General features: G+C 45.0%; 1 protein-coding gene across 1 annotated transcript; it reads right to left on the bottom strand.

Annotated features, from left to right (window-relative positions):
- Positions 1 to 203: 203 nt before the first annotated feature.
- LOC135508391 (ADP-dependent glucokinase-like) lies at positions 204 to 16342 on the bottom strand. The gene is made up of 6 exons (XM_064928536.1): positions 15976 to 16342; positions 13832 to 13991; positions 8583 to 8773; positions 8323 to 8419; positions 2419 to 2555; positions 204 to 1895 (listed from the first exon to the last, which is right to left on the bottom strand). The coding sequence occupies exons 1-6, from the start codon at positions 16166 to 16168 to the stop codon at positions 1189 to 1191; spliced, it is 1485 nt and encodes a 494-aa protein (XP_064784608.1). The 5' UTR covers positions 16169 to 16342; the 3' UTR covers positions 204 to 1188.
- Between the last annotated feature and the right edge of the window lie 4371 nt (positions 16343 to 20713).

The raw sequence follows: 20713 nt of genomic DNA, 5'->3' as shown, positions 1-20713 counted from the left end.
AGCACAGGAGGAGAGGGGAGAGGAGGCAGAGGACAGGAGAAAGAGGAGCACAGGAGGAGAGGGGGAGAGGAGGCAGAGGACAGGAGAAAGAGGAGCACAGGAGGAGAGGGGGAGAGGAGGCAGAGGACAGGAGAAAGAGGAGCACAGGAGGAGAGGGGGAGAGGAGGCAGAGGACAGGAGAAAGAAGAGCACAGGAGGAGAGGGGAGAGGAGGCAGAGGACAGGAGAAAGAAGAGCACAGGAGGAGAGGGGGAGAGGAGGCAGAGGACAGGAGAAAGAGGAGCACAGGAGGAGAGGGGGAGAGGAGGCAGAGGACAGGAGAAAGAGGAGCACAGGAGGAGAGGGGGGAGAGGAGGCAGAGGACAGGAGAAAGAGGAGCACAGGAGGAGAGGGGGAGAGGAGGCAGAGGACAGGAGAAAGAGGAGCACAGGAGGAGAGGGGGAGAGGAGGCAGAGGACAGGAGAAAGAGGAGCACAGGAGGAGAGGGGGAGAGGAGGCAGAGGACAGGAGAAAGAGGAGCACAGGAGGAGAGGGGGAGGAGGCAGAGGACAGGAGAAAGAGGAGCACAGGAGGAGAGGGGGAGAGGAGGCAGAGGACAGGAGAAAGAGGAGCACAGGAGGAGAGGGGGAGAGGAGGCAGAGGACAGGAGAAAGAGGAGCACAGGAGGAGAGGGGGAGAGGAGGCAGAGGACAGGAGAAAGAGGAGCACAGGAGGAGAGGGGGAGAGGAGGCAGAGGACAGGAGAAAGAGGAGCACAGGAGGAGAGGGGAGAGGAGGCAGAGGACAGGAGAAAGAGGAGCACAGGAGGAGAGGGGGAGAGGAGGCAGAGGACAGGAGAAAGAGGAGCACAGGAGGAGAGGGGGAGAGGAGGCAGAGGACAGGAGAAAGAGGAGCACAGGAGGAGAGGGGGAGAGGAGGCAGAGGACAGGAGAAAGAGGAGCACAGGAGGAGAGGGGGAGAGGAGGCAGAGGACAGGAGAAAGAGGAGCACAGGAGGAGAGGGGGAGAGGAGGCAGAGGACAGCTAAAAGCACAGATGAGGAATAGGCTCAGCCCTGCCAGACACACTGCACCCAGCGTTTGCATTGCACCGGCAACACAATAAACAACACACCTAAAACCAGAATGATAAAAGACTTCACATGTTAGGGGATCTCTTTGTTAGAGTTAGCCGTTGGTCCCTAAAGTTGGCTCAGATCTGCAGCACCAGTCCTGCGGCAGAGATGTTGTCCCCTCCCCCTGCAGTCTGGTAAACATCTGTGCACACCAGGTTGGGCGCCACACAGATCTCATAGTCATCCTCGTCCCAGCAGCTGACAGGCCTGGTCTCCTCCAGAGGGATCCGCTGGCTGCCCTCCTGCCGGCTCACAGAGAATGACTCGTCCATGATGAGCCGCGCCTTGCTGGGGTCGATGTCCGGTGAGCCGCACACGTGGCGGTTGGCGGTAAGCGAGGCCTTGGCCACGGCCGACATGGTGTTCTTCCACTGAGAGCCACGCGTCACAATCATGGCCTGGAACGCCAACGTGTGCACGTGGAGCCTGGACAGCGGCCGGCCTTTAGCACTAGCTGCATTAGCGTCCACGCCGCTATCCTCATTAGCATCGCGGTAGCGCTGGTTGACCAGGCGGTAGAGCTCCCTCATCTGGTCGAGGACGGTTGCAACGCGGGGGTTAGGGTCAGAGAGTACGGTGACGTTAGAGCCCCTCAACAGGCTGAGCAGGTTGGGCAGCTCCTGCTCGTTCATCCCCAGGGAGTCGGCATTGGGCAGGACCAGATGCAGCAGGTCCCCCATTAGACCCTCATCCACAAAGCTGGCCATCTCAAAATGGACGCCCGTTCGAGGGGAGGAGGAGGAGAGGAGATTGCCCAGCCGAGAGAGCAGGTTTTTCCTCTCATCTGAAGAGAGAGCGAAAGATAAATTAGCAAAAGTAGTTAAACCAGTCTGACATCACCAAGGCCTGTTGACACAACATTGGATGCACCCCAACACACAAACACTCCCGGTATGTGCTTTCCCACACCGACTGAGGGCCAGTGGCCTGTGTGCCTGAGGCTACAGAGCTACTGTATAGAGGCAGGCATGTTAATCCCCTTTAATACCATCAGTCTGCACATCACTGGAAAACAACCCCTCAATAGCCTGCACTCCCCTCAATCTCACTCACAGCAACACAAACCACTAAAATACCAACAGTCTGTTACTCAATGGGAACCAGCACTGCTCTGAAAACAATGTGTCTCAGAGTAGGAGTGCTGATTCAGGATCAGGTCTGTCCATGTAATCTTATTCATTTTGATCTAAAAGATAAAGCGGATCCTAGAACAACACTCCTACTCAAAGGCTTTGTGGATACGGGCCCAGGCCTCCCTATTGGAGACCGAGCTTAGTGGCGGACGAGGTGTTGAAGTATCCCCTCACCCTGTTGGAAGGGGAAGCTGTCCATCATTTGGAGCCCACCCATCACCAGCAGGTCAGGATGGAAGTCCTGCAGCTTATCCTCAAAGTCCTCCAGTGCCGCTAGGTATGGGTTATGGTCATCACTGTGGACTATGTACCTGGACACACACACACAGGTTAGTGAAACAAGGCAACGGTCATAATGGACTCTATTACAGGTACTTCAGGCCTCCAATTTCCCGGCATCGACGCCCTTGTGTGGCCATAATTCCCCCTAAAAAAAAAAATCTATGCCCTGCGGCCATTGCGCCCTTGGGCTGAATATAATAATGATTTCCCTTCGCTGAGTTCCGAAGCACCTCACTCACATAGCGCTCTCAGATATCTAAATTCTTATTAGCCAATGCCCGTCACGTGACCGGGTCCTTCTTACATGCATTGCATGTGAGACAGTCGTCTACAAATGAAGACAGACACACCGGGGATGCAACGGTGCTCTTCCTTCTTATCAAATTCCGAGGAGCATATTGTAGGTGTCAGAAGAACTGTCCACATTTACTTTGTCAGCCAACAAGATGTGTAATGAACAGCAAAAGCCTATGTCAATCTACTATCCCCCATAGTACAAAAGTTGACCTATTCTATTGGTCATCTTCTTGTTCTGTGGAATAAGTAAATATTTAAAAACATTTATAAAACTACTGTACATCAAAAAAAGCAAATGAGGTTGATGCAACAGATCAGAACGTTTAGCTTAATGTTGATAAGCTATTTCTTCACATTATAAAACGCAGCAATGCGTCACGGCAGTAGGCTATAAGCACAAATGTTCGAAAACGCAATTAGCCGGAAAACACCGTTCTCAAAAGTGTACTGCAAATGCAAGTGGTTTCATATGACAGATGAAAATATCCTTCAGAAATGTAGAAAGAGGGAAGATCTAAAGATGCAACAACAAGTATGGGTTGTTAATATGACTAGGACAGTGTCTTTGGCTGCTGGACATCTAAAGAATGTTGAGAACGAGAGAAATACTGGCTTCAATGGCATATGAAGAAATGTTTATAAAATAATCCCTTAACATTCCAATGGTTGGGACAAGGTAAGACACTTAATTTATGGTACAATAGTTTCAAAATGTTGACTGCCTCCGCTCAGATTGCAAGGTGGGTGACATTGCAGTGCGTAACAGGCCTTTCCCTCCTATCAGAACGAACATTGCCTCAAGTATAGACAGAATCAAGCCTTTAGATATACTACACAGGGCCTTTGGCAAGTATAGACAGAATCAAGCCTTTAGATATACTACACAGGGCCTTTGGCAAGTATAGACAGAATCAAGCCTTTAGATATACTACACAGGGCCTTTGGCAAGTATAGACAGAACCAGATATACTACACAGGGCCTTTGGCAAGTATAGACAGAACCAAGCCTTTAGATATACTACAGGGCCTTTGGCAAGTATTCAGACCACTTCATTTTTTACATTACAGTCTTATTCTAAAATTGATTAAATAAATACAAATCTTCACTAATCTACACTCAATATCTCATAAATGACAAAGTGAAAACTGGTTTAGAAAAAGAATACCTTTGTTTTTTTAATTTAAAAAAACAAATACCGTATTTACTTAAGTATTCAGACCCTTTGCTATGATACTCGAAATTGGGCACAGGTGCATCCTGTTCCCATTGATCATCCTCAAAGTGTTTCTACTTGATTAGAGTTCACCTGTGGAAAATTAAATTGATTGGACATGATTTGGAAAGGCACACACCGGTCTATATAAGTTCCCACAGATGATAGGGCATGTCAGAGCAAAAACCAAGTCATGAGGTCAAAGGAATTGTCTGTAGAGCTCCAAGACAAGACTATGTCGAGGCACAGATCTGGGGAAGGGTACCAAAAAATGTCTGCAGCATTGAAGGTCCCAAGAACACAGTGGCCTCCATCCGTCTTAAATGGAAGAAGTTAGGAACCACCTAGACTCTTCTTAGAGCTGGCCGCCTGGCCAAACTGAGCAATCAGAGGAGAAGGGTCTTGGTCAGGGAGATGACCAAGAACCTGAGGTTAACTCTGACAGAGCTCCAGAGTTCCTCTGTGGAGATGGGAGAACCTTCCAGAAGGACAACCATCTATGCAGCACTCCACCAATCAGGCCTTTATGGAAGAGTGGCCAGACGGAAGACACTCCTCAGTAAAATACACATGACAGCCCACTTGGAGTTTTCTAAAAGGCACCGAAAGGACTCTCAGACCATGAGAAATAAGATTCTCTAGTCTGATGAAACCAAGATTGAACTCTTTGGCCTGAATGCCAAGCATCACGTCTGGAGGAAACCTGGCACCATCCCAATGGTGAAACATGGTGGCTGCAGCATCATTTTTCAGAGGCAGGGACTGGGAGATTAGTCAGGATTGAAGCAAAGATGACCGGAGCAAAGTACAGAAAGATCCTTGATGAAAACTTGCTCCAGAGCGCCGCAGGACCTCAGAATGGGGCAAAGGTTCACCTTCCAAAAGGACAACGACCCTAAGCACACAGACAAGACAACGCAGGAGTGACTTCAGGACAAGTCTCTGAATGTCCTTGAGTGGCCCAGCCAGAGCCCTGATCGAACATCTCTGGAGAGACCTGAAAATAGCTGTACAGCAACGCTCCCCATCCAACCTGACAGAGCTGGAGGAGATCTGCAGAAAATAAATGGGAGAAACTCCCCAAATACAGGTGTGCCAAGCTTGTAGTGTTATACCCAAGAAGACTAGGCTGTAATCTCTGCCAATGGTCCTTCAACAAAGTACTGAGTAAAGGGTCTGAATACTTATGTAAATGTGATCAGTTCTTTATTTTTAATACATCTGGAAAAATGTCTTAAAACCAGTTTTTGCTTTGTCATTATGGGGTATTGTGGTAGATTGATGAGGGGGAAAAACTATTTAATCCATTTTAGAATAAGACTAATGTAACAAAATGTGGAAAAAGTCAAGGGGTTTGAATACTTTCCGAATGCACTGTACATACAAAAGTATGTGGATACCCCTTTAAATGAGTGGATTCGGCTATTCCAGCCCCACCCACTACTGAGAGGTGTAAAACAAAATTGGAAACTCCATAGTCAAACATTGTCAGTAGAAAAGCCTTACTGAAGAGTTCAGTAACTTTCAACGTGGCACAGTCATAGGATGCCACCATTCCAACAAGTCAGTTGGTCAAATTTCTGCCCTGCTAGAGGTGCTCCGGTCAACTGTTAGTGTGTTACTGTGAAGAGGAAACGTCTAAGAGCAACAACAGATCAGCCGCGAAGTGGTAGGCCTCACAAGCTCACAGAATGGGACCGCAGAGTGCTGAAGCACGTAAAAATTGTCTGTCCTCGGTTGCAACACTCACTACTGAGTTCCAAACTGCCCCTGGAAGCAACTTCAGCACAAGGACTGTTCCGTCGGGAGCTTCATGAAATGGGTTTCCATGGCCGAGCAGCCGTTTAGCCTAGTTAAATTCGGCTACATTTTTAGGCGCCTCATTTCGGCATCGGTCTAAACATGAAAGGCTGTAGCCAATACGCATAGGCTATCAACAAACACTTCCATCTGTGGGCGAGTAGTATCGCGATACCACGCTAAAAAGATAAATAAACATCCTGTTCACCCCGTCTCCCAAATGCTTGTTCATGTTGTTTTCTAAACATTCTCCAAAAACCTGTCATTGAAATTCACACTTCTACTCAATACAACACATTGAATTTAACGTCACAGTGTTCGGTAGAATACTGCATAGAATGGCTGATTTGCTCATATTTGCCAAGGCCTACCTGCAATTTGGCTGGAGGAAAACACATCAGTGGAGGCCGCTGAAGGAAGGACAGATCATAATAATAGCTGGAACAAGGAACAACGCAAATGGAATGGCATCAAACACATAGAAACCGTGCGTTTGATACCATTCCACACAATCTGCAATAACTATTATCGCGAGCCCGTCCTTCCCAATGAAGGTGTCACCAACCTCCTGTGACATACATGCATAATGATCTGCATATCATTGTCAGTGAGGGGAAAACACTGCATGAAACATTCTTTACTCTCAACATTGACACACTGTCTCCCTCACTCTCATGAAAACACACCAATCTCTCTCTCCCACAAACACACACACTGCTCCCTACTTTTAAAATGTTGGGCACCAAACAGAATTGAAGGAGCAGCAGAAATAAATAGATTGTTGATATAGTGTAGGCTTACATTAGGCTTATATGAATCCTACCTTTTGAAGCACATCTCATGAGTAGCAGACCCTTTTCCTTTCTTCCTGTGTAAATCAAATGTGCCTACAACTACTGTCAAGTTACCAGGTTGTTAGCTAGCTAGGTATCATGACTGAACAATGCTGTTTGTTATCAACCAATAATTAGCGACCCAGGATGAGTTTTAAACATGCTTTGTGAAATTATTTCAAATGCGTGCGAATCCTGATATAATGAAAAAACGTCCCCTCCGTTAATATGAGTCATATTCTTTTAACCGTTCAGGCAAGAGACAAGTAATTTTCTTTGCTGAAAAGCATGCCTTGAACTTGCAGTCTACTCAGACTGGTCTGTGATCTCAGTTATAACAGACCATGAAATGATACAATGTATCAACATTGCTCGCTGCTCCAATTTAACAAAATGTACAAAGCTAACAGAAGACTCATGAGGGTCTGGATCCCTGCTCGCCATAACAGCTAAATGATTTATAAAACTCTGACTGAGGAATAGACGTACATGAAGAGCAGACGGAGAGAAGCAGCTGAGTGAGGGCTGGTGGGGGATGCTGAGGGAAGCAGGTGAGTGAGGGCTGGTGGGGGATGCTGAGAGCAGCAGGTGAGTGAGGGCTGGTGGGGGATGCTGAGGGAAGCAGGTGAGTGAGGGCTGGTGGGGGATGCTGAGGGAAGCAGCTGAGTGAGGGCTGGTGGGGGATGCTGAGGAAAGCAGCTGAGTGAGGGCTGGTGGGGGATGCTGAGGCAGAAGCAGGGCTGATGTGAGGGCTGGTGGGGGATGCTGAGGAAAGCAGGTGAGTGAGGGCTGGTGGGGGATGCTGAGGAAAGCAGCTGAGTGAGGGCTGGTGGGGGATGCTGAGAGCAGCAGGTGAGTGAGGGCTGGTGGGGGATGCTGAGAGCAGCAGGTGAGTGAGGGCTGGTGGGGGATGCTGAGGGAAGCAGGTGAGTGAGGGCTGGTGGGGGATGCTGAGAGCAGCAGGTGAGTGAGGGCTGGTGGGGGATGCTGAGGAAAGCAGGGCTGAGTGAGGCAGCTGGTGGGGGATGCTGAGGGAAGGGCTGGTGGGGGATGCAGGTGAGTGAGGGCTGGTGGGGGATGCTGAGGGAAGCAGGTGAGTGAGGGCTGGTGGGGGAAGCTGATGCTGAGAAGCAGCTGAGTGAGGGCTGGTTTGAGGGAAGCAGGTGAGTGACTGGTGGGGGACGCTGAGTTGACTGGTGGGGGATGCTGAGGGAAGCAGCTGAGTGAGGGCTGGTGGGGGATGCTGAGGGAAGCAGCTGAGTGAGGGCTGGTGGGGGATGCTGAGGGAAGCAGGTGGGTGAGGGGTGGTGGGGGACGCTGAGGGAAGCAGCTGAATGAGGGCTGGTGGGGGACGCTGAGAGAAGCAGGTTTTTTACTGCAGTTACAGTGCAGCGTAACTGCAGTTACAGTGCAGCGTTACAGTGCAGTATAACTGCAGTTCAACTGCATTACACTACAGTTATTCTATTACTGTGTCCAAAATACCACTTACAAAACTGCAATCTTTTTTTGTATGTATTTTAAAATGTTGGTATCATAAGTATCATGATGTTTTGGTACCGTGATATTACAGTGGTACCAGTATAAGATGCATCACTAGTAGGTCCACACATAGATACGCACACACACACACCTGTTGGGCAGAAACACACCTGTTGGCCCTGCGGGCGGTGTACTGGCCCCAAGTGGCTCCAGATGGGTACTCCAGGATCAGATGGATATCAGGCTCCTCCACCACATTACCTGCAACTGGACAAACAGAGAGGGGGGGTGAGAGGTGGGGGATGGAATCAAGGAGGGAGATGTTAGGTATGTAACTGTGATGTGTGTGTGTGTGTGTGTGTGTGTGTGTGTGTGTGTGTGTGTGTGTGTGTGTGTGTGTGTGTGTGTGTGTGTGTGTGTGTGTATACACCTGTGATATGCTGGGACAGTACATCAGCGAAGTCAGGGCTAAAGCTCCCCCCTAACAACACGTCGCAGCCCTCGGTTGCCATTCGACCAGCCATCACTGGGGCGTTGCCACCTATGGACCAGCGGTTGCCGGGCAACTCACGAGATGTCTCGACCAGCTGACTGAACAGGGTGTTGTTCATCACAAACCGCCTGAGAGAAGAGGTGGGGGAGGGAGGTACCAGAAAAAGGGCAGGTCAGAAGGTAGAAACATTACTGCTTAAAAAGCATTACAAAACCATACCCAGAAACTTTCTACAATTGTGTGTGATGCATACATGGCCTCAGTATAATCAGATTAACCTACAGGATGAGTCACAGCATCAGGTAGATTACAAACTTCTACAGATGCACAATCGAGAGCATCCTGGCGGGATGTATGCCGCTTGGTACGGCAACTGCTCCGCCCACAACCGTAAGGCTCTCCAGAGGGTAGTGAGGTCTGCACAACGCATCACCAGGGGCAAACTACCTGCCCTCCAGGACACCTACACCACCCGATGTTACAGGAAGGTTAAAAAGATCATCAAGGACAACAACCAGCCGAGCCACTGCGTGTTCACCCCCCTATCATCCAGAAGGCGAGGTCAGTACAGGTGCATCAAAGCTGGGACCGAGAGACTGAAAAACAGCTTCTATCTCAAGGCCATCAGACTGTTAAACAGCCACCACTAATATTGAGTGGCTGCTGCCAACACACTGACTCAACTCCAGCCACTTTAATAATGGGAATTGATGGGAAATTATGTAAAATATATCACTAGCCACTTTAAACAATGCTACCTAATATAATGTTTACATACCCTACATTATTCATCTCATATGTATACGTATATACTGTACTCTATATCATCTACTGCACCTTTATGTAATACATGTATCACTAGCCACTTTAACTATGCCACTTTGTTTACATACTCATCTCATATGTATATACTGTACACGATACCATCTACTGTATCTTGTATGCCGCTCTGTACCATCACTCATTCATATATCTTTATGTACATATTCTTTATCCCCTTATACACACACAAGTGTAAGACAGTAGTTTTGGAATTGTTAGTTAGATTACTTGTTGGTTATTACTGCATTGTCGGAACTAGAAGCACAAGCATTTTGCTACACTCGCATTAACATCTGCTAACCATGTGTATGTGACAAATAAAATTTGATTTGAGTTTCATTATGGTTAGTAGAGCCCAGGCAGCACCTGTGTGTTGCATGACTCTGGGCATTCCTCTTCTCTACATATTAGTATCAACCAGGGTTGGGGTCACTTGAGTTGAAGTCACCCAATTCAGGAAGAGATTTGAAAAGAAATTCAAAACTTTTTAAATAGCTTCTCATTTTCAGTTTATTGAGAATGATTTATATTTTTCTAAATGATTGAATTGGAATTTCAGTTGACTTCCTGAAATTGACTGACTAATTGTAAGTGACCCCCAACCCTGGTATCATCAAGCCACAGTGCATCAGTATACACAGACAGCTCCATGGTGAGAAAGGAACGCAGACTGTTTTCATTACAACTTAGTTTCACACAATGAGCACATAGCTATGCTACACTGCAACACCACAACTGAAAAGGGAGCTAGCACTGAGAGAAAACCAGAGCCACGTTTGGCAGCTAACTTGCTACTTGTTGGAACAATCCACATTTCAAACAATAAAACTGGACACCCTGCCTCTGTTTTGGTAAAAATATGAGGGACGGGCCTGGAGAAAGGTAGGTATAACCACTCCAAGGACTGATCATCCATGATATCAAAATTAATTGTTGCAACCATATTTTGAGGCTAAACAAGTGTTTGTAAACATTGTAAATGTAAACCAACATTGAAGTAAAATGGGATTATATTTTGGTTTCTGTTGAGGTGTGACCATTGAACCTAGCTCTGTCAAATTGGTTGTTGGCCAATGCTAGACAGCCATTTTCAAGTCTGCCATAGATGTTCAAGTAGATTTAAGTCAAAACTGTAACTCGGCCATATAGAAACATTCACCGTCTTCTTGGTAAGTAGCTCCAGTGTAGATTTGGCCTTTAGGTTATTGTCCTGATGAAAGGTGAATTCATCTCCCAGTGTCTGGTGGACAACTGACTGAACCAGGTTTTCCTCTAGGATCTTGCCTGTGCTTAGCTGCATTCTGTTGTTTTTTTTATCTTGAAAAGCTCCCCAGTCCTTAATGATTACAAGCATATGTAACCGATGTGAAATGGCTAGCTAGTTAGCGGTGGTGCGCACTAATAGCGTTTCAGTCGGTGACGTCACTTGCTCTGAGACCTTGAAGTAGTTGTTCCCCTTGCTCTGCAAGGGCTGCAGCTTTTGTAGAGCGATGGGTAACGCTGCTTCGTGAGTGTCCGTTGTTGATGTGTGCAGAGGGTCCCTGATTCGAGCCCAGGTAGGGGCGAGGAGAGGAACGGAAGCTATACTGTTACCCATAACATGATGCAGCCACCCACTATGATTAAAAATATGGAGAGTGGTACTCAGTAATGTGTTGTATTGAATTTACCTCAAACATAACACTTGGAATCATGACAAAAAAAGATTCAGTATTCATTTAGTGTCTTGTTGCAAACAGGATGCATGTTTTGGAATATTTAAAAAAAATCCTGTACAGGCTTCGTTCTTTTCACTGTGTCAATTAGGTTAGCATTGTGGAGTAACTACACTGAACAACAAAAAACATGTTGTGTTGGTCCCATGTTTCATGAGCTGAAATAAAAGATCCCAGAAATGTTTCATATGCATAAAAAGCATAGTTCTCTCAAATTGTGTGTACAAATTTGTTTACATTCCAGTTAATGAGCATTTCTTCTTTGCCAAGATAATCCATCCACCTGACAGTTTATCAAGCTGATGTCAATGTTAAGAACAAATTCTTATTTTCAATGACGGCCTGGGAACAGAACTGTGTTCAAGGGCCCAGATTTGGTCAGCTCGGGGTTTGATCTCGCAACCTTCCGGTTACTAGTCCAACGCACTAACCACTAGGCTACCCTGCTCTGTGTAATGCCCTGATCATTACACAGGTGCACCTTGTGCTAAGGATAATAAAAAGGCCACTATAATGTGCAGATGTCACAACACAATGCCACAGATGTCTCAAGTTGAGAAAGCGTGCAATTGGCATGCTGGCTGCAGGAATGTCCACCAAAGCTGTTGCCAGAGAATTTAATGTAAATTTCTCTTCCATGAGCCACCTCCATGTCATTTTAGAGAATTTGGTAGTACGTGTAACCACGCCAGCCCAGGACCACATCACGGTTCTTCACCTGCGGGAACATCTGGGACTAGCCACCCGGAGAGCCGATGAAACTGCAGGTTTGCACAATGGCCACTGGCACGCTGGAGAAATGTGCTTTTCACGGATGAATCCCGGTTTCAACTATACCGGGCAGATGGCAGACAGCGTGTATGGCGTTGTGTGCACGAGCGGTTTGCTGATGTCAATGTTGTGAACAGAGTGCCCCATGGTGGCGGTGGTATGCGCATGCATAAGCTACTTACAACCAGGGGCGGCAGGGTAGCCTAGTGGTTAGAGCGTTGGACTAGTAATCGAAAGGTTGCAAGTTCAAATCCCCGAGCTGACAAGGTACAAATCTGTCGTTCTGCCCCTGAACAGGCAGTTAACCCACTGTTCCTAGGCCATCATTGAAAATAAGAATTTGTTCTTAACTGACTTGTCTGGTAAAATAAAAAACCAACACAATTTCATTTTATTGATAGAATTTTGAATGCAGAGATACGGTGACGAGATCCTGAGGCCAATTTTCGTGCCATTCATCCTCCGCCATCACCTCCTGTTTCAGCATGGTAATGCACGGCCCCATGTCAAAGGTCTGTACACAATTCCTAGAAGCTGAAAATGTCCCAGTTCTTCCATGGCCTGCGCACCCAGACATGTCACCCATTGAGCATGTGTGGGATGCTCTGGATCGACAGCGTGTTCCAGTTCCCGCCAATATCCAGCAACTTCACACAGCCATTGAAGAGGAGCTAGACAACATTCCACGTGCCACAATAAACAGCCTGATCACCTCTATGTAAAGGAGATGTGTTGCGCTGCATGAGGAAAATGGTGGTCACACCAGATACGGACTGGTTTTCTGATCCACACCCTTATTATTATTTATTTTTTAAGTATCTATGACCAACAGATGCATATCTGTATGCCCAGTCATGTGAAATCCATAGATTAGGACCTAATGAATTTATTTCAATTGACTGATTTCCTTTTATGAACTGTACCTCAGTAAAACCTTTGAAATTGTTGCGTTTATATTTTTGTTCATTGTACAATGTTGTTGATCCATCCTCAGTTTTCTCCTATCACAGCCATTAAACTCTATAACTGTTTAAAAGTCACCATTGGCCTCATGGTGAAATCCCTGAGTGGTTTCCTTCCTCACCGGCAACATTCAGGAAGGACGCCTGTATCTTTGTAGTGAATAGGTATATATTGATACACCATCTGAAGTGTAATTAATAACTTCACCATGCTCAAAGAGATATTCAAGATCTTCCTTTTTACCCATCTACCAATAGGTGCCCCTCTTTGTGAGGCACTGGAAAACCTCTCTGGTCTTTGTGGTTTTCACTGCTCAACTGAGGGACCTTACAGATAATTGTATGTGTGGGGTACAGAGATGAGGTTGTCATTCAAGAATCATGTTAAACACTATTATTGCACACAGACTAAGTCCCTGCAAGTTATTAAGCACATTTGACTGTTGAACGTATTTAGGCTTTCCATAACAAAGGGGTTGAATACTCAGACACAAGACATTTCAGCGTTTCACTTTTAATTAATTTGTAAAAAATGTCTAAGTACATAATTCCACTTTGACATTATGGAATATTGTGTGTAGGCCAGTGACAAAATCTAAACGTATAACTTTCTGAAGGCACTGTATGTATCATTAATGTAGCAACTGCAGACTGCCCCTTTAAAAAGATTGTTGATATGAGAAGGTGTGAGAGGAACGGCGTTAGACTATTAATTATGATTAATGCCTTAGTCTACAAGGTGTGATCGCGTATCAGGATCTTGACTGAGTGTGTACCCTGCTAACAACATGTTGTTCCTCAACTAGAAATATCCCCCCTGGTCTCTTAGTTTCACACACGCGCGTGTTTCTAAGTGCCTTTGCCTTCTAACTTTGTCCTTCAGTTATTTAACACCACGCAGTGCTTGGCCACTCACTCTGCAGCGGCTCCCGGGACGAAGAAGTAAGCGAAGCTCTGTGCCAGCTGATCAGCGTTCTCTATGTAGTCATGATGGAGAGGTTGGTCTGTGGGTGGCAGGCCGATCTTATTCAGCAACCTCACCCCGTCCACGAGGATGTCTACACAACCCCCTAAACCTGGAGGGAAAGGAGAAGGTAACAGTATTTAATACTGTAGAGAATCACAACACAACCCCCAAACCTGGAGACAGAGAGAGACAGAGAGGAAGGTAACAGTATTTGGGAGGGAAGATAATTCGATGCCCCTGCACAACAGTCCCCAATCCCTGCAGTGAGCTCACTATGTCAGCACCCCCCCTTGCCAAAACACAATCATTACTGCAAAGTCACTCATAAGTGACTCATGTATACTCACGTAGCGTAATTGCACTCATGTAACTAACTGTGTATAACAAAAGGCTTGTGCAAGGTACAGGAATCACTGATATGAATTAAACAGTTGTGCAAAGGCATTATATTCAAGGTTCAGAGAAATAGGGATGTGCAATACTGAGTATATGAGGGGTGAGATTATGTCTGGCCTATGCCATGATGTCTCCCATTCCTGTTGGGCTGTATAACCGCCTAGCGGGCACTGGACCGTCCACAACAGCAGGGCTCTCCAGGGAGTGGTGCAGTCTGCCCAAACGCATCACTGGGGCGCACTTCCTGCTCTCCAGGACACCTACTGCACCCGATGTCACAGGAAGGCCAAAAAGATCATCAAGGGCATCAAACACCCGATCCACGGCCTGTTCACCACGCTATCATCCAGAAGGCGAGGTCAGTACAGGTGCATCAATGCTGGGACCGAGAGACTGAAAAACAGCTTCTATCTCAAAGGCTGTCAGACTGTTAAATAGCCATCACTAGCCGGCCTCCACCCAGTTCCTGAACTTGGTCACTGTCACTAGCCGGCCACCACACTGTTACTCAACTCTGCACCTTAGAGGCCCGATGGACATAGACATGGAACACTGGTCACTAATAATGTATACATACTGTTTTACTAATTTCATATGTATATACTGTATTCTAGTCAATGCCATCCTATTTAACTATTGCAGTACATATACTCTTCTATCCTATGTATTATGAAGATATACTACATATTCTATCCACATACTGTCCGTAATGTCTATATATCCCATCACACACACACAAACATTTATACTCTGGACTCCAACATTACGCATCCTAATATTTCTATATTTCCATTATTTTACTTTTAGATGTGTGTATTGTTGTGATATAGATATTAGTGCATTGCTGGAGCTAGAAAAACAAGCAATTTTTGCTACACCCGCAATAACATCTGCTAAATATGTGTTTGTGACCCATAAAATGTGATCTTGTCTCTAATCTCTACATTACTCCTTGGACCCAGATTCGTGTCCAGATCTCCACAACCTTTACTCAGTCTAGCCATGTGTCTGCAGAGATAACTGGGTGGGTCAGTATGTTGGTAGATACTGGGACAAGTTAACAGTGGCTTTTGGTGCCAGAATGCAGAAAAACTGTTAACACTCGTGACAGTTACAAAACTGGATGCCTTTAGTAGTCTCCAAATACCTCAGGGTTCTCTCGTGTGTAGTGTGAGTAAAGGAGTTTTTATGCCTAAATGCAGAGATAACACATGCTTGTTGCCCCAGAGTCCACAAAGAGGGTATATACTGAAAGCTGTTCATCACTGGTTAATGGAAAACTAGTTAGGCCTAAACCAACGAAACTAACTACATTTCCCCAAAACATCTACTATACAGTACTGAATTGGCAAGTTAATATAACAAAGAACAGTAAGAAACAAATGGGTCTGACTGACAATGTCACTGATAACAAAACATTCCAGCTAGGCTACTTCCCTAATTATTATGGTACTTGGCTCACTAGCTAGCTAAAGCTACATAAAACCACAATATTTGAAAATGGTTTCATAAAAAGATGGTGGTGCTTGCTTTACCAGATAGTTTTCATACCAATCCAGAACCCCATCCAAAATGCATCACCTCTCCTGCGCATCAAAGCAAGGTTACCTAAACCAGAGATAATACTAATATACATGGCTAAATTGAGCTAGCTAAATGATGTTAGGCTTAGCTAGCTGGTTATACAGGATTCTCACCTATCGCCACCCTGGGTCTGGCGTTGTTAATCCCCACTTTGCTTTCAGCCCGCAGCAGGGAGGACAGCACTGTGTCCAACCGGTCATCCAGCCTTGAATCCCCGGGAGGTCGGAACCAGTACGCCAGCAGAACCATCGCAAGAGACATTGCCGTCCCATACTTCATGAATGAAAACCCGCTTCCTCGCTCCATGGCCAGCAGCGGCTGCGGACTCGCCAGAACTCCTACAGCAGCAAGGAAGAGAACAGCGCTAACTTGGCTTGCAAACAAACTGTATTTAAAAGACAAGTATCCCCGGGATGGCAGATGAGTTGGTGGTTTCAAGCGAGTATGCAGCAGGGTCAACAGTAGCTGTGGAGGGGGAGTGACAACAATGCGGAAGTAGCTAGCTCGGGGCGGGCACATATTCTTCGGTCGTCACGAGTTACCACAGCCCTAAACCCCGCCCATTTCTACAATTTCCCTTCTTAATAACATGTGATTTTAAACCTAACACCGACCTTTAATCACATTGCTACATTTATGCCTAACCCTAACGTTAAATTAAGACCAAAAATCACATTTTTTGTTTTCATAAATTTTTATTATATAGCTATTTGTGGCTGTGTGGTAACTAGTGGAAACTAGATTCTTCGGCTTGCAGTTTGAGCTAGTCTTTACAGTGGGACACTTTTGAGCTTGTTTGACAGTATTTCCAGGGATAGGAATAAATTACAATGACAAAATACAGTTGCAAAATATCCTAAAAAACAATGTATGAAAATAAAATATAAGATACTTTTGCAAATGTAAAAATAAATATTTTGTCACACCCGTGGTATTCGGTATGTTATAAAAACTGGGTGGTTCGATGCGTCGTGCGTGGGAACAGCCCTTAGCCGTAATATATTGGCCAAATACCACACCCCCTCGTGCCTTACTGCTTAATTATAAACTGGGTGGTTCGAGCCCTGAATGCTGATTGGCTGACAGCCGGGCATATGAGACCGTATACCACGGGTATGACAAAACATGTATTTTCACTGCTTTAATTACATTGGTAACCAGTTTATACGTTTCTAGCTAATTTTGGATTACATTTTTGTTCAATTCTGAAAACAACGTTGGATCCATTGGTTGAATCAGTGGTACCTGAGGTCAGGTAAGTGCGCACAACGTTGTATCGCCCTCTTGCGGTGACTCTACTAGAAATAGTGTTCTACTCCAATGGTTCGCAACCTTTTTTGCTTACTGTACCACCAACTGAATTTTGCTCTGCCTGGAGTACCCTCTCATGCATGAAGTACCATCTCATGCACATTTTGACAGTAAGCCTATGGCTTCATGAGTCCTCTCAAGTACCCACCGTGGATAGGCCAAGTACCCCTGGTTAGGAACAAATGTTCTACTCTGCTTAAGTGGTGGAACACACATACACACGTTTTGAGCCGTTCTATTCATACCTTTCAAACGGGCATCACTATCACTTTCCCTCCACAAAATGTGAGAAAAGGAATAAAGTAAGTAAAGTAAGTATTTGGTCAGCTTTTTTCCATCTTATTTTAATAGTTTTTCCCTCATAACAAAATACAAAACATAGCAAGGAATAAAAAAGAAACAAACAAAAAACAGGTTTTAGTCTATGTTACAAAATGCTAAACATTGTCTCAGACAGTACAAGTCAAATACTTGAAATGTGTCCATCCACTAGCACTTAGACAAGCAAGTCTCACTTCAATCACCTGCTGTTTTACAGAGCATGCCGTCCTTAATCATTCTAATTGTAATCCTTAATAAAAGTCTACCGAGAACTAAAATTTGACATGGACAATTCAATTGTTTGTTGAAAAAAACAACATTTTACAACATAAAAGGGATATGTTGCCCTTGCATTAGACTTGATTGAGAAGGTGACCACAGTCCATTCTGTTGTCCATCTCATTTTAAAACACATGTTAAAGACATGACTCATAAATAAAATGTACCGGTACCTTCTACTCTAATATCATTCAAAGGCAACAAAAAAGTGCCTTATGGAAGCAAAAATAGAAGATATTTACATGACAGTCAAGCTAGGTTGGGCTGGCCTGGATCCATGGTCCTCTGCTCTCTATTACGCCACTCTAACACACCATAGTTATGTCAGGCCAGGGGTGTATTCAGAAGTTGGAAACAGAAAACGGAAAACATTTACCCCGAATGGAAAACGTTTTGCAACGGAAACTGTAGTTTCTATTGGACATATTCCGATAAGTCCCTCAACATTTTGCTCTGTTTGCTTCTGTTTGGTTCCTATCGAATACACCCCAGGTTCATAATACTACAGTACCTTAAGAAAGTATTCACAGGCCTACACACAATACCCCATAATGTCAAAGTGGAATTATGTTTTTAAAAATGTTTACAAATTACATAAACATTTCAAGCTGAAATGTCTTGAGTCAATAAGTATTCAATCCCTTGGTTATAGCAAGCCTAACTAAGTTCAGGAGTACAAATTTGGTTAACAAGTCACATAATAAGTTGCATGGACTCACTGTGTGTGCAATAACAGTGTTTAACGTGATTTTTTTAATGACCACCTCATCTCTGTACACCACACATACAATTATCTGTCCCTCAGTCGAGCAGTGAATTTCAAACACAGATTCAACCACAAAGACCAGGGAGTTTTTCTAATGCTTCGCAAAGATGGGCACCTATTGGTAGAAGGGTCAAAAAGAAAAAAAGCAGACATTAAATATCCCTTTGAGCCTGGTGAAGTTATTAATTACACTTCAGATGGTGTATCAATACAGTCAGTCATTAGAAAGACACAGGCGTCCTTCCTAACTCAGTTACTGGAGAGAAAGGTAACCGGTCAGGGATTTCACCATGAGGCCAATGGTGACTTTAAAACATTTAGAGTTTAATGGCTGTGATAAGAGAAAACTGAGGATGGACCAACAACATTGTACTTACTCCACAATACTAACCTAATTGACAGCGTGAAAAGAAGGAAACCTGCACAGAATATTTTTTTTTTTAAATGCATCCTGTTTGCAACAAGGCACTAAAGTAATACTGCAAAAAATGTGGCAAAGCAATTCACTTTATTTGTCCTGAATACAATTTGTTATGTTTGTCCTGAATACAAAGTGTTTACCACTTTTCATATTTTTAAGCTTAGTGGTGGCTGCATCATGTGACAGGTATGCTTGTGATCATTAAGAACTGGGGAGTTTTTCAGGGTAAAAAAATAAACAGAATGGAGCTAAGCACAGACAAAGTCCTAGAGAAAAACCTGCTTCAGACTGCTTTCCACTAGACACTTGAAAAAGCGTGAAGAATTTTGAAAAGAATAATGGGAAAATGGGGCTCCCAAATGGCGCAGCGGTTTAAGGCACCGCATCTCAGTGCTAGAGGCGTCACTACAGACCCTGGTTTGATTCCAGGATGTATCACAATCGGCTGTTCCATAGGGCGGCGCACAATTGGCCCAGCGTTGTCCGGGTTAGGGTTTGGCCTGGGGGGCTAAGCCGTCATTGTAAATAAGATTTTCTTCTTAACTGACTTGCCTAGTTAAATAAAGGTTACATAAAATAAATAAATAAAAATGTTGCTCAACCAGGTGTGGAAAGCCGTTAGAGACTTACATAGAAAGACTCAGCTGTAATCACTGCCAAAGGTACTTCTACAAAGTATTGACTCAGGGGTGCGAATACTTACAATAGGGCAAAAAAGTATTTAGTCAGCCACCAATTGTGCAAGTTCTCCCACTTAAAAGGATGAGAGAGGCCTGTAATTTTCTTCATAGGTACACTTCCAACTATGATAGACAAAATGAGGGAAAAAAATCCAGAAAATCACATTGTAGGATTTTTAATGGATTTATTTGCAAATTATGGTGGAAAATAAGTATTTGGTCACCTACAAACATACAAGATTTCTGGCTCTCACAGACCTATAACTTCTTCTTTAAGAGGCTCATCTATCCTCCACTCGTTACCTGTATTAATGGCACCTGTTTGAACTTGTTATCAGTATAAAAGACACCTGTCCACAACCTCAAACAGTCACACTCCAAACTCCACTATGGCCAAGACCAAAGACCTGTCAAAGGACACCAGAAACAAAATTGTAGACCTGCAGCAGGCTGGGAAGACTGAATCTGCCATAGGTAAGCAGCTTGGTTTGAAGAAATCAACTGTGGGAGCAATTATTAGGAAATGGAAGACATACAAGACCACTGATAATCTCCCTCGATCTGGAGCTCCACGCAAGATCTCACCCCGTGGGGTCAAAATGATCACAAGAACGGTGAGCAAAAATCCCAGAATCACACGGGGGACCTAGTGAATGACCTGCAGAGAGCTGGGACCAAAGTAACAAAGCCTACCATCAGTAACACACTACGCCACCAGGGACTCAAATCCTGCAGTGCCAGACATGTCCCCCTGCTTAAGCCAGTACATGTCCAGGCCCATCTGACGTTTGCTAGAGAGCATTTAGATGATCCAGAAGAAGATTGGGAGAATGTCATATGGTCAGATGAAACCAAAATATAACTTTTTGGTGAAAACTCAACTCGTCGTGTTTGGAGGACAAAGAATTGCATCCAAAGAACACCATACCTACTGTGAAGCATGGGGGTGGAAACATCATGCTTTGGGGCTGTTTTTCTGCAAAGGGACCAGGACGACTGATCCATGTAAAGGAAAGAATGAATGGGGCCATGTATCGTGAGATTTTGTGTGAAAACCTCCTTCCATCAGCAAG

The sequence above is a fragment of the Oncorhynchus masou genome, chromosome 21 (assembly GCF_036934945.1).
Source record: "Oncorhynchus masou masou isolate Uvic2021 chromosome 21, UVic_Omas_1.1, whole genome shotgun sequence".
NCBI lineage: Eukaryota > Metazoa > Chordata > Actinopteri > Salmoniformes > Salmonidae > Oncorhynchus > Oncorhynchus masou.
The sequence above is the reverse complement of the archived record's forward strand: the minus strand, read 5'-3'. Positions and strand labels throughout refer to the sequence as shown.

Bases quoted from the DNA above. Each gene is read 5' to 3' on its own strand.
- LOC135508391 (XM_064928536.1), bottom strand. From the start codon at position 16,168: ATGGAGCGAGGAAGCGGGTTTTCATTCATGAAGTATGGGACGGCAATG. The intron at 8,420-8,582 runs GTGTATACACAC...CTGTTTGTCCAG, and splicing joins ACTGTCCCAGCATATCACAG to TTGCAGGTAATGTGGTGGAG. The intron at 2,556-8,322 runs GTGTGTTTCTGC...GTGTGTGTCCAG, and splicing joins ACCGCCCGCAGGGCCAACAG to GTACATAGTCCACAGTGATG.